Genomic DNA, 13,584 nt, shown 5'->3' on the forward strand with positions numbered 1-13,584 from the left:
CCCTCCAGCTTAAATTGGGCCTGCTCAGCATCCCCAGTGGGCCCTCGTGGGGAAGACTGCCAGGCCTGTGGCACTCAGCCCAGCTGGGCGAGCCTGGGCGAGCATGGCTCTTCTGCCTCCACAGGCATGCGCATCCTCGTCACATTACTTCTGGACACCTTGCCTATGCTGGGCAATGTCCTGCTGCTCTGTTTCTTCGTCTTTTTCATCTTTGGCATCGTCGGTGTCCAGCTGTGGGCAGGGCTGCTGCGGAACCGATGCTTCCTCCCTGAGAATTTCAGCCTGTGAGTGGTGGACCGGTGGGTGATGGACTGGGGGGCTGTGGACCTCTCTTAGTCCCTGGCTTCCTGTTGCCATGGATATAGCTGTTCTCCTAACTGGCATGCATTTGGCTCTCAAACCTAGCTACACATTGGAATAACCTGGGGCATTTTAAAGCCCTGATGCCCAGGTCTGCCTTCCAGAGATTCCCATTGCATTGACCTGGGGTTCAACTTGGATCTAAGCATTGAAGAAGCCCTTCAGAAGCCAGGCACAGTGGTGTACATCTTTAATCTCAGAACTCTGGAGAAAGGGTTGGGTGAATCTGAGTTTCAGGCTGGCTTAGTCTACATAGTGAATTCCAGGTCAGCCAGAGGTACATAGTGAGACCCTGCCTCAAGAGAAAGAAAGAAAAAAAGGGAGGGAGGGAGGGAGGGAGGGAGGGAGGGAGAGAGAGAGAGAGAGAGAGAGAGAGAGAGAGAGAGAGAGAGAGGAGACTCCTTGAGTGCTTGCCTAGCATGCACAAAGCCCAGGGTTCAATCCCCAGCACCCCATAAACTGTGTGTTGTGGTGCACACCTGTGATCCCAGCGCTCAGGAGGCAGAGACAAGAGAACCAGGAGTTCACAACCATTTACCTACATAGAGTTTGAAGCCAGCCTGAAATACATGACAAAGGGGTGGGGGAGGGGTGGGGAAATAAACTCTTCCCGGTGATTTTTGACTTCCAACAAAGTTGGAAAACCAGTTCCCTATTGTGGTCCCCTGGACTCTGGAGTTCCCGCCCAAGCTCTCCTATCCCTCAGTGCTCCTTCCCTGTCTACAAAGCCCTGTTCTGCCCAATCTCCTCTCCCACTTTAGGTCTGGCTTGTCCTCTGTGTACCTCAGTGTACCCACACCAGTCTTTTCTTGGCTTCTCTGTGGAGAACCCTGCTCCCCAACTTTACCTCTGTCTCTCCCTCACCCTGCAGCCCCCTGAGTGTGGACCTGGAGCCTTACTACCAGACAGAGAATGAGGATGAGAGTCCCTTCATCTGCTCCCAGCCAAGGGAGAGTGGCATGCGGTCCTGCAGGAGCGTGCCCACCCTTCGTGGGGAAGGTGGTGGTGGCCCGCCCTGTGGTCTGGACTACGAGGCCTATAATAGTTCCAGCAACACCACCTGCGTCAACTGGAACCAGTACTACACCAACTGCTCTGCAGGCGAGCACAACCCCTTCAAAGGCGCCATCAACTTCGACAACATCGGCTATGCCTGGATCGCCATCTTCCAGGTGGGGCCATAGGGGCCTTGGGATGTTCCCCCACAACAGTCCCGGGACACAGCCCAGACTGGGAGTGCTCATCCTTGGGGTTAGGGTGGTGGCCAGGGCCTTGGTGGAGGAGGCGGAAGGAGGCTTTAGGGGTCCCAGCCAGAGTCAGCCATCTCTCTTGCCTCCTCAGGTCATCACCCTGGAGGGCTGGGTCGACATCATGTACTTTGTGATGGATGCTCATTCCTTCTACAACTTCATCTACTTCATTCTCCTCATCATCGTGAGTGACTCCTTCAGCCTTCGTGGGAGAGGGAGACAATGGGGTTGCAGAAGGAGCAGTGACTAGAGGGGACATTCTTAGCTCTCAAGTCCTGTAGAGGTGGTGGCGTCTGCCATGCTAGGGAAGGATACGGGGTGAGTCAGGAGACATCCAAGATCAAGGCCAGACTCCACCACTTACTACCGTTAGGACCTTTTGTAAGGCATCCCCTTTAAGGCCCCAGCCCCCTGATAGGCTTCTGACTCTTTACCCATAAAGTAGAGGGTTCTCAACCCACAAAGCTGTCATCACCTTCCCTAGGGGTGCCCAGAAATGGCCAAATGTGGTTCTGACTTCATGAACTCTAGGGGAGCTCTGCTGGCATTCTGTTGGAAAAGAGAAAGATGTTAAACATCCTGAAACGCTTGCAAGCAAAAAAATTGTACACTCAAAATTCCAATCAGTATTGAGAAATACTGTGAGATCTCTTATTCCTTCCAGCTCTGAAATTCCAAGGCTTTCTGAAAGCAGAAGACAGACCAAAGCAGTATCGTTTAATCATTTTAATCACTACCAGTCATAGGAGATGCTTTCATGGCTACCACTTATAGCTGATATTTATTGGGCACTTAGAGTGTGCCAGCCACCGCTCCCCGAGGCTTGGGCATTTCATCCTCACCATGATCTCATTGCCACCTTTGTTTTCCAAGCAAGGAGAATGACTTTCCCTCATTTATCTGCCCCCACCATGCGCCTTGTCTAAACTGTGGACCAGTCTTGCCGGGGAGGGCTATCAATGCTGGTGTAGCTCTTCTTCCTTACATGCCCCTGTGATGTGGCCACTTCAAGGATGGTGGCCTCTAACTTCTAAGTGAGAACTCAGAGCTCTAGAGGGTTGGCCACTGGTCCAAGATCATGTAGGAAGTCAGGGATAGCGGTGAGATGTCAGCTCCAAGTTACCGACTCAAAATCTAGCCCTTCCATTTTCCTGTGTCACCAGGAGGCCAATGAAGAGCCAGGTGGAGGGTCAGATACCGAGAGAAGGAGATTAAGAATGAGATTAAGAAGCTGGGCGTGGTGGCACACGCCTTTAATCCCAGCACTTGGGAGGCACAGTCAGATAGATCTCTGGGAATTCGTAGCCAGCTTGGTCTACAAAGTGAGTTCCAGGATAGCCAGGGCTATACAGAGAGACTCAGTCTCGAAAAACCTAAAAAAAAAAAAAAAAAAAAAAAAAGAATGAATAAGATTAAGATCACTGAGGACTAGCTTCAGAGAAGTGGGGACAGAATGAGGCTCCTTCTGGGGAGAGAGACAATGTGTAGGCTCTGAGAAAGGGCGTCTTCCCTAAGCTACCACAACTTTCCCAGGTCTGAAAGAATGACCAAGCTTGGAGCAAAGCTTGGCTGTGGACCTTTACCACCCCTGACCATTACCACAGTGGTGAGGCCGGGTACCCTGAGGTACCCGCTCATCTGATCATTGTTGCTGTTCTCAAGCTTGCTCCGGTGGGGGAGGGGTAGACCGGGACATCAGGGGCCTAGTTTCCACCCTCCCACACACCTCCTGAAAATTCTTCCCAAACAGCTCTCTGGAATCACACTAGTGAAGCTAATTATCATAATTACTAGGACATGAGCTAGAGAAAAAAAAGTCCGCTTTGTCACCACAAATATTTATTTCCATCATTCAGGCTTGTTGTCTAAGCAGTAGGTTACTCGGGGTCCTGGGGGAAACTGAGGCATGGAGGTGGGGACTGGGGAAGGATGGGCAAATCAGAATGATGGTTTTGTTAGTCTATAAAGGTCCCCCTTTTCAGCTGGGGATACTGAAGTCCTGTGGCTAAGAGTGTCCCCCAAGATCATGCAGCTAGAATTGAAATAAGTGGGAGAATTATAGGTAAATCTCAAAAGGTTTTAATCCAAGTTGAAGGTTCTCTGTCCCCAGTAGTACATTCATTTCTACGGCATTCTCTTCAACCAGAAACTGGGGAGATGCCTTAGCGTCTCCAAGCATATGCGCGTTTAAAGGCTGGGAACTGGGAGATACCAGCAAAGCATGCTATCACCAGCAGTAGCAACACCCTGAACTTCCACAGGGCTTGGTGTCAGTCTTACTTAACTTGGTCTGTGTTAGCTGAGTGATCGTGGGCTAATTTCTTGACCAGTCTGAGCTCCAGCTTCTTCACTGCTCAGGTGGCAGCGAGTACCAAAGTGTCTGCTCCCCAAATTATCATGACAATAAAACGGGGGACTGCCTGGACGATTACAAACCCCATGCCTGGCCCACGGTGAATTCATTGATCCCGGCGGCCGGCATCTAGATCCGCTTTTCTTCAGGACGTCTCCTCTTTCTGCCCCCACCCCTGCAGGTGGGCTCCTTCTTCATGATCAACCTGTGCCTGGTGGTGATTGCCACACAGTTCTCAGAGACCAAGCAGCGGGAGAGCCAGCTGATGCGGGAGCAGCGTGTGCGATTCCTGTCCAACGCCAGCACCCTGGCAAGCTTCTCCGAGCCAGGCAGCTGTTATGAGGAGCTGCTCAAGTACCTGGTGTACATCCTCCGCAAAGCAGCCCGCAGGCTGGCCCAGGTCTCTAGGGCTGCAGGTGTGCGGGCTGGGTTGCTTAGCAGCCCAGTGGCCCATGGTGGGCAGGAGCCCCAGCCCAGTGGCAGCTGCTCTCGTTCACACCGTCGTCTATCTGTCCACCACCTGGTGCACCACCATCACCACCATCACCACCACTACCACCTGGGTAATGGGACGCTCAGAGTTCCCCGGGCCAGCCCAGAGATCCAGGACAGGGATGCCAATGGGTCTCGCCGGCTCATGCTGCCACCACCCTCTACACCCACTCCCTCGGGGGGCCCTCCGAGGGGTGCGGAGTCTGTGCACAGCTTCTACCATGCCGACTGCCATTTGGAGCCAGTCCGTTGCCAGGCACCCCCTCCCAGGTCCCCATCGGAGGCATCTGGCAGGACTGTGGGTAGTGGGAAGGTGTACCCCACTGTGCACACCAGCCCTCCACCAGAGATGCTGAAGGATAAGGCACTAGTGGAGGTGGCCCCCAGTCCTGGGCCCCCCACCCTCACCAGCCTCAACATCCCACCTGGGCCCTTCAGCTCCATGCACAAGCTACTGGAGACACAGAGTACGGGTGAGAGCGTGGGTGGGTGTGCTGGGACCCCACAGTTGGAGGCTGGGTGGTAATCTAGAAGAGTAGGGGTCCGGAGTCTGAGGATCCAGGGCCCAGGGCCCAGTTCCCAGTTTCTCATGCTGCTTCTTGTAGCCCTGGCACCTTCAACCATTTGTTCCATCATTTCTTTTGAGCCCTAACTGTTTCATCTGTTCAGATGGGGACTATGATTATTGTACATATTACTACAATGTAGGGAGTGGTGGTAGCTGTCACACATGCGCACCTACCATGTGCTGCATTCTATGCCTTTGGCCATACCATCTAACTGCTGCTGCCCGATGTGTGCCTGTCACATGCTTTGCAGGCAAGATCCGCTTGAGTCCTCTGGACAGGTTGGTAATTAAGCTTGTGTGCACCCTTGCGGTGTGCATAAGGAACAAGGTGGCTAGGGGTGTTGGTGAGTGTGACCTCGAGACCGTCTGGCTCTGCAGCCCACTCTGTGTCCTTTGTCCCAAGGCTCAGCGGGGGGTGGGGGGGGAATGGTGTGTGACTGTGGCAGTCTGGTGCCTCACAAGGTGACTGCTGTAAACAGAGACCTGGAGCAGGAGCAGCCAGTGCTGAAAGTGGCCAGCCCGTGGGTGGGACATCGGTGACCTGGGGGAGTGTGATGCTTGCCCCTTGTAGGCTGGCTACCCTTGCAAACACAGCCTGCGACCCAAGTTTCAGGGAGGATGTGGTGATAGAAAGTAATGGGATATGTGAGATGTCCCCTGGGAGTGTGTGTGGGGACCAGACAGTGTCAGTACAGAAAAACAGAGTGAAAGGTTCTTAGGCTAGCTCTCTCGTTGCCCTGCCGTGGGTCATGGAGGACCAGTCACATCTCACACCTAGGCTTCCATTTCCCACTGTGTAATAGGTGGGATTGAGGCTATCACTACTGTGGGAGCTAACGGATGGCCTGTGGTATACAGATACATCCAGGAGGGGGACATAGCTTTTTGTGTCTTCTGGGGGTCAGGCCTTGAGCCAAGGACGTCCTCACACTTGTTTTACCTGAGTAGTCTCTGAGGTGTCATTCATTTCTCATATTCTGTGACCAAAACAGGATTTAGATGGACAGGGATGCCTTGGAACATGTCCCTGTGTGTATTCAGAACACATCTGGTATGCTACGTGTGCTTGTGGGCATGAAGGAAGCGTGGGTTCCATGTGTGCATGTGTATATGAGGGTACAACTGTCTGATTTACATGCATTTGGGTATGGTGCTCCTTCCTGGTGCCTGTCTGCACATGCACATATGTGCATGGGTCTGGTATATAAACATTGGGTGTGGGCAGTGGTGGCGCACGCCTTTAATCCCAGCACTCGGGAGGCAGAGTCAGGCGGATCTCTGTGAGTTCGAGGCCAGCCTGGACTACCAAGTGAGTTCCAGGAAAGGCGCAAAGCTACACAGAGAAACCCTGTCTCGAAAAACCAAAAAATAAAAAATAAAAAAATAAAATAAAATAAACATTGGGTGGCATGGATGTGTTTGGGTACACATGTGTTTGCTCTGTGTGTGTGTGTGTGTGTGTGTGTGTGTGTGTGTGTGTGTGTGTGTTGTGGTATATAGATTGCATGTGTTCACTATACATATGCACAGTATGTGCATGTAGTGTGTATGTATGTGTGTCTGGTATGTGTGGTGAGAAGTGTGCATGGGTGGGTGGCGAGAAGTGTGCATGGGTGGGTGGGTCCCAAAGATCCCCTGGGAAATGCTACTCAGCACTGTGTGGGTGCAGGCCTACACACTCTAGGGAGAGGAGATGGTCTAGGTTCCTGGCAGAAAGTTCCTAGGGCATAGGCCATAGCTTCATAGGACATAGCTGTACAGGATCACAGAGGACATGGTGGCGACCTCTTTACCACAACCCTAGGATCCTCAGAAGCGACCATCAATAGGGTGCTATTGACATTGGAATAGTCTGTTATTCAGGAACACCCCATTCACTAAGTGCCTAGCACACCCATCACTGTAAAACCCCCCCCCCCCCCCCCCCCCCCCCCCCCCCCCGCCTCTCTCTCACAGGCTCTCCATCCTCCTAGGGCAGGGGAGCTCCTGGTGAGCGTCTTGATCCTCTAACACCCACTCTTTTGTTCCAGGAGCCTGCCATAGCTCCTGCAAGATCTCCAGCCCTTGCTCCAAGGCAGACAGCGGAGCCTGTGGGCCAGACAGTTGCCCCTACTGTGCCCGGACGGGGGCAGGGGAGCCAGAGTCCGCTGATCATGAAATGCCCGACTCAGACAGTGAGGCTGTGTATGAGTTCACACAGGATGCTCAGCACAGTGACCTCCGGGACCCCCACAGCCGACGGCAGCGGAGCCTGGGCCCAGATGCAGAGCCTAGTTCTGTGCTGGCTTTCTGGAGACTCATCTGTGACACATTCCGGAAGATCGTAGATAGCAAATACTTTGGCCGGGGAATTATGATCGCTATCCTGGTCAATACACTCAGCATGGGCATCGAGTACCACGAGCAGGTAAGAATGCAGCCCAGGCTGGCTCCAGACAACTGCTTATTCCCTAGGGTTGATTCCTCTTCTGTGTTGAAGTGGCTGGGAGGCGAAGAGATGACGTGGTGGGTGGGGTCTCTAGAGGGTAAGCGCAATGATTGCTATATGCTTTCTGAATGGTAGTTGCCCAGGCAGGTGCCGGTATGTTCTGTCTGGGAAGGTTTCTCAGAAGAGGGAGGCTTTATGTGCATAAGTAATGAGCATCGCATGTGGCAATAAGCCACCAGAAGAGACTTGGGACTTTGGAGAAGGCAAGGCAAGCAGGAGATGTGCTAGCTCAGTAAGTAGAGGGTGATTGACAGGCAGGAGGGCCACTCAGGTAGAAGTGAGGGATTGGCGGTGTTGAGTGGCTGTGCCTGAGAGAACATCAGGATGCAGGCGCAAGGCAGTCTTGGCTTGGCCTCAGGTTAGAGCCTTGCTGTGAACCAGGGTGGCTCTGGGTAGATGAGAGTGCCCAGAATGGCCAGACGGTTAGAAATCAGCGAGTTGAGGAGCTGCTCCAAGAAGCGGGGTGTTTAGTCAGGAGAAGAGGTTCAGCAGGGACAGTGAGCTGTCTTCAAATATTTGAAGGACTGTCGTGTGGAAAAAAGAAGCTTGTTCTGTGGGTCAATGGCTGCCAGCTATAGATCTGGGCTGAGAGGGGGAAGCTACCTCCAAGCTGCGCAGGTGGAATGTGTGGCCAAGGAGGGGGGCCCACACTGGCCTGGGCTGTCTAAAGAGGCTGGCCAGTAGTGATGCACGTGGGTCCTTCCGTGCTTTTCTCTCTCACATCGTTCGTCTGGGTGCTCTTGCCAGCCTGGGGCAGCAGAGAGGGAACTGGGCCACCAGAACCTCTCTTTTCCTGGTTTGGAACTGAACATGCTCACCCCCTCATTCCAGATCCCCATGCTGAGACAGAGGCATGGAGAGCTTGTGACAGTCCAGCATGATACAGGAGAAGTCTCTCAACCAGTAGGGGCCTAGCCAGGGTGTGGGAAGCCAGTAAAATGCGCACTTTTCAGAGGGTTTCGAAGCCCCGTACCCTCACCCCACCAACCTCTGCCCTGGAAATGTCATGAGCATTTGGCTCTTACTTAAACTGCCCTGCCTGGCCAGGCACACCCCCGTTTGTCACATCTCATTGGCTCCATTCTCTGTTCTTTGAAGGACCCAGTATGGAGCAGCTAGGCTATGCACTGTTCTTCTCCCGTGCCAACGAGGTGTGTGTGTGTGTGTGTGTGTGTGTGTGTGTGTGTGTGTGTGTGTGTGTGTGTGTGTGTATGGGTGGAACCACACACCGGCTGCAGTGCCAGTGGGTGGCCATGCATGGCACTGGGTGGGCGTGTTGTGTCTGGGCTGCGTGGGGCGTGGGCATGTATGCACATGCTGGCTCTGCCAGCCTCCCGCAGAGAGGTGCTCTCCTCTGCCAGGTGGCTGGGGGAGAGTGGGGACAGCATTTTCTCCTTCTGTGACCCAAGAGAGGGCAATCCCTAACCTCTACCACCTTGGATCCCCTAGCCTGAATCACCACCTCCTCCACTTCACTCAGTGTGGGTTGTGCCGGTCCCGCTCTCCCAAGGGAGCAAGCACATTTTTGGTGCCCTCCCCTCTCCCCTGGTGGGGGGTGGGATTGCGCCCAGCAGTCCCTGCCCGGCCAGATGCTGGCGGTGGAGGCTTTGATTGCACTGGGAAGAAGCTGAGTCACACAGGCTGAAGGCAGAGGAAGCTGCAGCAAGAGGGCTTTCAGTTAGATGTCAAGAAGGATGCCCCTTTTGGAGTGGAAAGAAAAGCCATTAGTTGAGGTGCTTCCAGCATCTCCTTACCCACGTTCCCGAGGAAAGAGGAGACAACCCTGGCTCCCCGCTAGCCCTCGGTAACCAGAAGCCTTCCTTTTGAGCGGGCAGTATCTGCTGTGGGAATAAGTTTGTCCTAGTACCTGGTTGCTGAAGGCCCCATGAGAGTGAGTGGGAGTCCTCAGCAGGCTGGGCAGATGACTGGTTGCCGCCTGGCAAGCTCAGAGGGTAGGGAGGGTGGCATATAACTCCAGAAGCTGCCATGGTCCTGTGCTTGCAGGCACTGCGGCGTGAATGTCCCACCATCTGGGCCCCTGAGCAGGCTGGAGGGGGTGCTGAAGGGGAAGGAGAGTGAACAAGTATGCAGGGCTGAGAGACAGCGATACAGAGGGGCTTAGAGGAAAGACAGGAATGGGACACATGCATAGAGGGAAAGATGGAGACCCAGAAAGGGGAAAGGGACAGAAAAGACAGAGATGTGGAAGGAAAGACAGAGACATGGGGGGTACGAGACGGAGACAGAGATTTAGAGAGACAGGAAGACAGAAAGGACACTGAAGACAGAGACATAGGTCCAGATGCAAAGGAGGACAGGGAGGGGGCAGGCACAGACGCTCAGGATTCAGATGGAGCTGACTGCAGGGGAAGTGGAGCTGATTGGAAGGAAGGCTCACAGATGCTGCTGCGGTGGCTCTTGGGCCCCAGGCTCTTGCTTTCCCCATAGGGCTCTTAATGAAGCAATTGCATCCATCAATTCTGGTATTGATCCGCTTGGGGAGCCCTGGAGAGGGGATTGCTGTGAACGTAGCCCCAGCCCTCTTCCCCAGGTGCTGTCTTCTACTACGGCCATCTACTTTGCTCGTTATTCCGTTTTGTGGCTGGGCACAGTGTCTGTCCCTTCTACCTACCTCTTGATGGGGAAACATCATTTTGTTATATCCCCCCAGACCTCCAAGGCTGAGGCCATGTTCATTTCAACACTGTTCTGATTCCCCTGCCCCTTAACCACTTGTCAGTAGTATTGCTGTGCCCAGAAAGATCAGTGACAGGGACAAGGACATAGGACACTGAGGAGTACCTGAGCAAGAAAAATGATATGGTGTGACTATAGGATGAGGCAAGGCATGTGTCCCACCAACAAGGGCCAGTACAGGGAGTCCAGAATGGTGAATTATCCATCCATCCACCTACCCATCCATCCATCCATCCATCTATACATCCACTTACCCATCCATTCATCCATCCCATTCTATTCCATTCATTTATCCATCCTCCCCCATCCATCCACCTACCCATCCCATCCATCCCATTTTATTCCATCCATTCATTCACTCACCCACCCATGCATCCATTCATATATCCACCCACTCATCCATTCATCCATCCATCCATTCATCTACCCACCCACCCGTCCATCCACCCATCCATCCATCCATTCCACACACATCTTCTACGTGTCCGAATTGGGTTTATGCAGTGGTGCTGAGAAATGTTTATCAAGTAGCCCTCAACAAAACAAAATAAACCAGGCCTGATGGTGCTGGCCTTCCCAGCTACTCAAGAGGCCGAAGCAGAAAGATTAAAAGTTCAAGGGCAGCCTGCACAATTTACTGAGATTCTGTATATAAACAAATTAAAATATTTACTTACTTATTTATGTATATATGTGTGTGGTTGGGTGGATATTTGTGCATCATGTATGTGCAGGAGCTCATGGAGATCAGAAAAAGCGTCAGATCCCTTGGAACTGGAGTCACAGATGATTTTGAGCTGCTGTGAGGGTGTTTGGGAGCCAAACCTGTGTCTTTGCAAGAGCAGTAAGTGCTCTTAACAGCTGAGTTGTCTCTCTAGTCTTCAAAAAAACCTTTTAAGTAAAGGAAGGCTGAGAATATAACTCTGGAGTAGAGTGCTTGCCTAGCATACCCTAGGCCCTAGTTTCAAACTCTAGTACTCCAGAAACAAACAATCCCAACCTAACTTGCCAGTTTCCATGGTGTAAATGCTCCCACCATAGCCAAGTTCCTGGATGTGGAGTTGGAAAGGAATGGACCCTGAGCTGGGTTTGAAGGACAGGCAGGGTGCAGCCATCCAAGGATGCAGCAAGGGGGAGAGCCAGAGGTACCAGACACTGAAACCTGAATGCGGGCATTCAGAATGAGAGAGCACTGGATATGGGCTGCACGAGCAAGTGACAAGAGATTAAGTCGGGGAAAACTCAGGCCAGATCTTGAGAGGCACAGGAAGGAGGTTGGCTTGTGCTGATAGAGTCTTAGCAAAGATTTTTAGCAGGTCATATGACCAGGTTTGTGTTTTATCAGAAGCTTCCTGGAAGCCATGAGGGAGAAGGGGAGGAGAAAGAAGGGGTTGTGGAGTGGTCCATGATCTACTTTCATTCCTGGAGACAGAGAGGAGGGGCCTGGGGAGAGCCCACAGGTAGCCAAATCTTTAGACTTAGCACCAGGTAGCTATTAGGAGAGGGAACAGCAAGGATAATCTCAGGCTTCCAGTGGGGAGCAGGGGCTCGAGATGATATCGGGGGTCCAAGAAGTGGCCCTGTTCCCTGTGTTCCATCTGGGACCTCTCTGTGAGTTGAGGTCTTGGAGTCACAGGCTGTTTGTCCCTTCTTGATTCTGAATCCAGTAAAAGCAGGTGCTAGCCACTTGTTTTAGAAGCAAGATGGCAGCATATAGGCCTGGGGAAGCTGAAGAACATAGAGAGTCTGGGGTAGTTAGCCTTTCAGGCCAAGAGAGGACAGGATACAGACAATTCTGCTTGTCACTCGTGTCTGGACCCATCCTGTCACTGCAGATATATGTCCAGAGAAGGTTTCTATTTATAAGTGATTGCGGTTGGTTCACAGTAAGGGAAGTGAGGGGAAGATGGGGGTAGGGTCCACATGTGGTATGCCTGGACTGTTGAAGGGAACACTGACTCCTTTTTTGGTTCTGTTGAAAGCTGGGGACACTCTTTCTTCAGACACGGACATGCCACATAGATATTCCAAATGCGGCATTTGAGGGCAAGGCTTTATGGATGTCTTCTACCTGGGCCTGGTCCTTGTTTTCCAGATTGTGGACCAGGGGCTTTGGACCTAGCAAGACTTTTCTTTGCTGCCTGACCTAGCCTCCTAGTTTCAAGGGGTCTTGGATGAAGGGAGTACAAAGGGTACTGTTTTGAGCTCTTAGGCTGTGTCCTTTTAGGCATCCCCCGGCTCTAGGCCTCCCCAGTTTCACATGGGGTGCACATCTTGGGCACAGCCCACTGGGTGAATTCTAGGATGTCAGAGGGTGGGGGCGGAGCCGAAGTTCCCAGGTGGTGTTGTGTCCTTGTTCCCTTTCAGTGATAATTCACAAACACACACACACACACACACACACACACACACACACACACACACACACACCCCTCCCCGAGACCAGGAGCTGGACTCCAAGGGACAAAGGAGAGGTGGCCACACCTCCACAATAGGTGAGGAAGGCGGTATCAGAAAGGGGCAAAATGAGGGACCATCCAGCAGCCAAGCTTGGAAATGCAGTGGATTGGCGTAGGGGCACAAGGTGATCAAGCCGGGAGTGACAGGAATGTGGGAAGGGCTCTGAGGAAGCCTGGGCCGCCAGTAGGTGTAGGCCTGGTCCGGGAAGGGCAAGGAAGCTGTTTCTATCACTCAGATGACAGGCAATGAGAGCCTCTCGTCAAGGGGATGGTGCAAAGAGAACAGGGGCGGGCATGGGCTGCCGGCCCACTGGCAGGGCCTTTGGCCCTGGCACCCGCCTGTCGGGATGGATGAAGGGCAAGCGCGACTCCCAGATAACTCTGAGGTTCCAAAGCAGAATTCCCAGGCACGGTGGCGGGTGGCGTGGGAAGAGGGGGAAGGAGCAGGTTCGAAGAGGAGGTGAAGGCTTTGTTTTGGACGTGTTGACTTTGAGATGGCTGTGGGCCATGCTGAGAGGGATATCAGGCAGGAGCTGGCCAGCGGGAGGAGAAGCCGGGGACTTGGAGGACGTTTGTTTAGTGTCCTCTACACCCCAGTGACAGCTGGAGGGTGGGGAGTGACAGCGGAGCAGGGGCATCTAGGGGAGGGAGTGGACCTAGAGGAAATCTATAGACTACTGGCTGAGGGGAAAAGAGACGGCTGGAGAAGGGTCTCCTAGAGAGGCAGGAGGTGGCTGCATGAGGCCAGGGGGGCCAGATGCAGGAGGGCCAGTCCTGCCTGGATGTTGCTAAGGCAGTTATACCAGAAGGACTGGAAAGATCCGTGTATGGGGATGGGGGTGGCAGGGGAGGGGGACACGGCTTATAGGTGCGTGTGCAGAGAGCTTCTGTTTGGGGGCAAAGCAGGAAAGTAGCAC

At 53.1% G+C, this 13,584-nt stretch overlaps 1 protein-coding gene across 25 annotated transcripts in view; it reads left to right on the top strand.

Annotated features, from left to right (window-relative positions):
• Positions 1-13,584, top strand: part of Cacna1g (calcium voltage-gated channel subunit alpha1 G) — a 65,842-nt gene that overhangs the window by 10,693 nt on the left and 41,565 nt on the right. For 22 of the 25 annotated variants that reach the window (XM_052755716.1, XM_052755724.1, XM_052755725.1 and 19 more), the window contains exons 5-9: positions 125-284; positions 1,232-1,532; positions 1,702-1,794; positions 4,145-4,928; positions 7,054-7,430. In XM_052755716.1, the coding sequence (XP_052611676.1) occupies positions 125-284; positions 1,232-1,532; positions 1,702-1,794; positions 4,145-4,928; positions 7,054-7,430 (1,715 nt within the window). The remainder of the gene's footprint in view (positions 1-124; positions 285-1,231; positions 1,533-1,701; positions 1,795-4,144; positions 4,929-7,053; positions 7,431-13,584) is intronic. The other 3 variants (XM_052755718.1, XM_052755740.1, XM_052755739.1) reach the window with 2 other exon arrangements.

This window comes from Peromyscus californicus, unplaced genomic scaffold (assembly GCF_007827085.1).
Source record: "Peromyscus californicus insignis strain IS unplaced genomic scaffold, ASM782708v3 Scaffold_3__1_contigs__length_106647218, whole genome shotgun sequence".
In the NCBI taxonomy this organism is placed as follows: domain Eukaryota; kingdom Metazoa; phylum Chordata; class Mammalia; order Rodentia; family Cricetidae; genus Peromyscus; species Peromyscus californicus.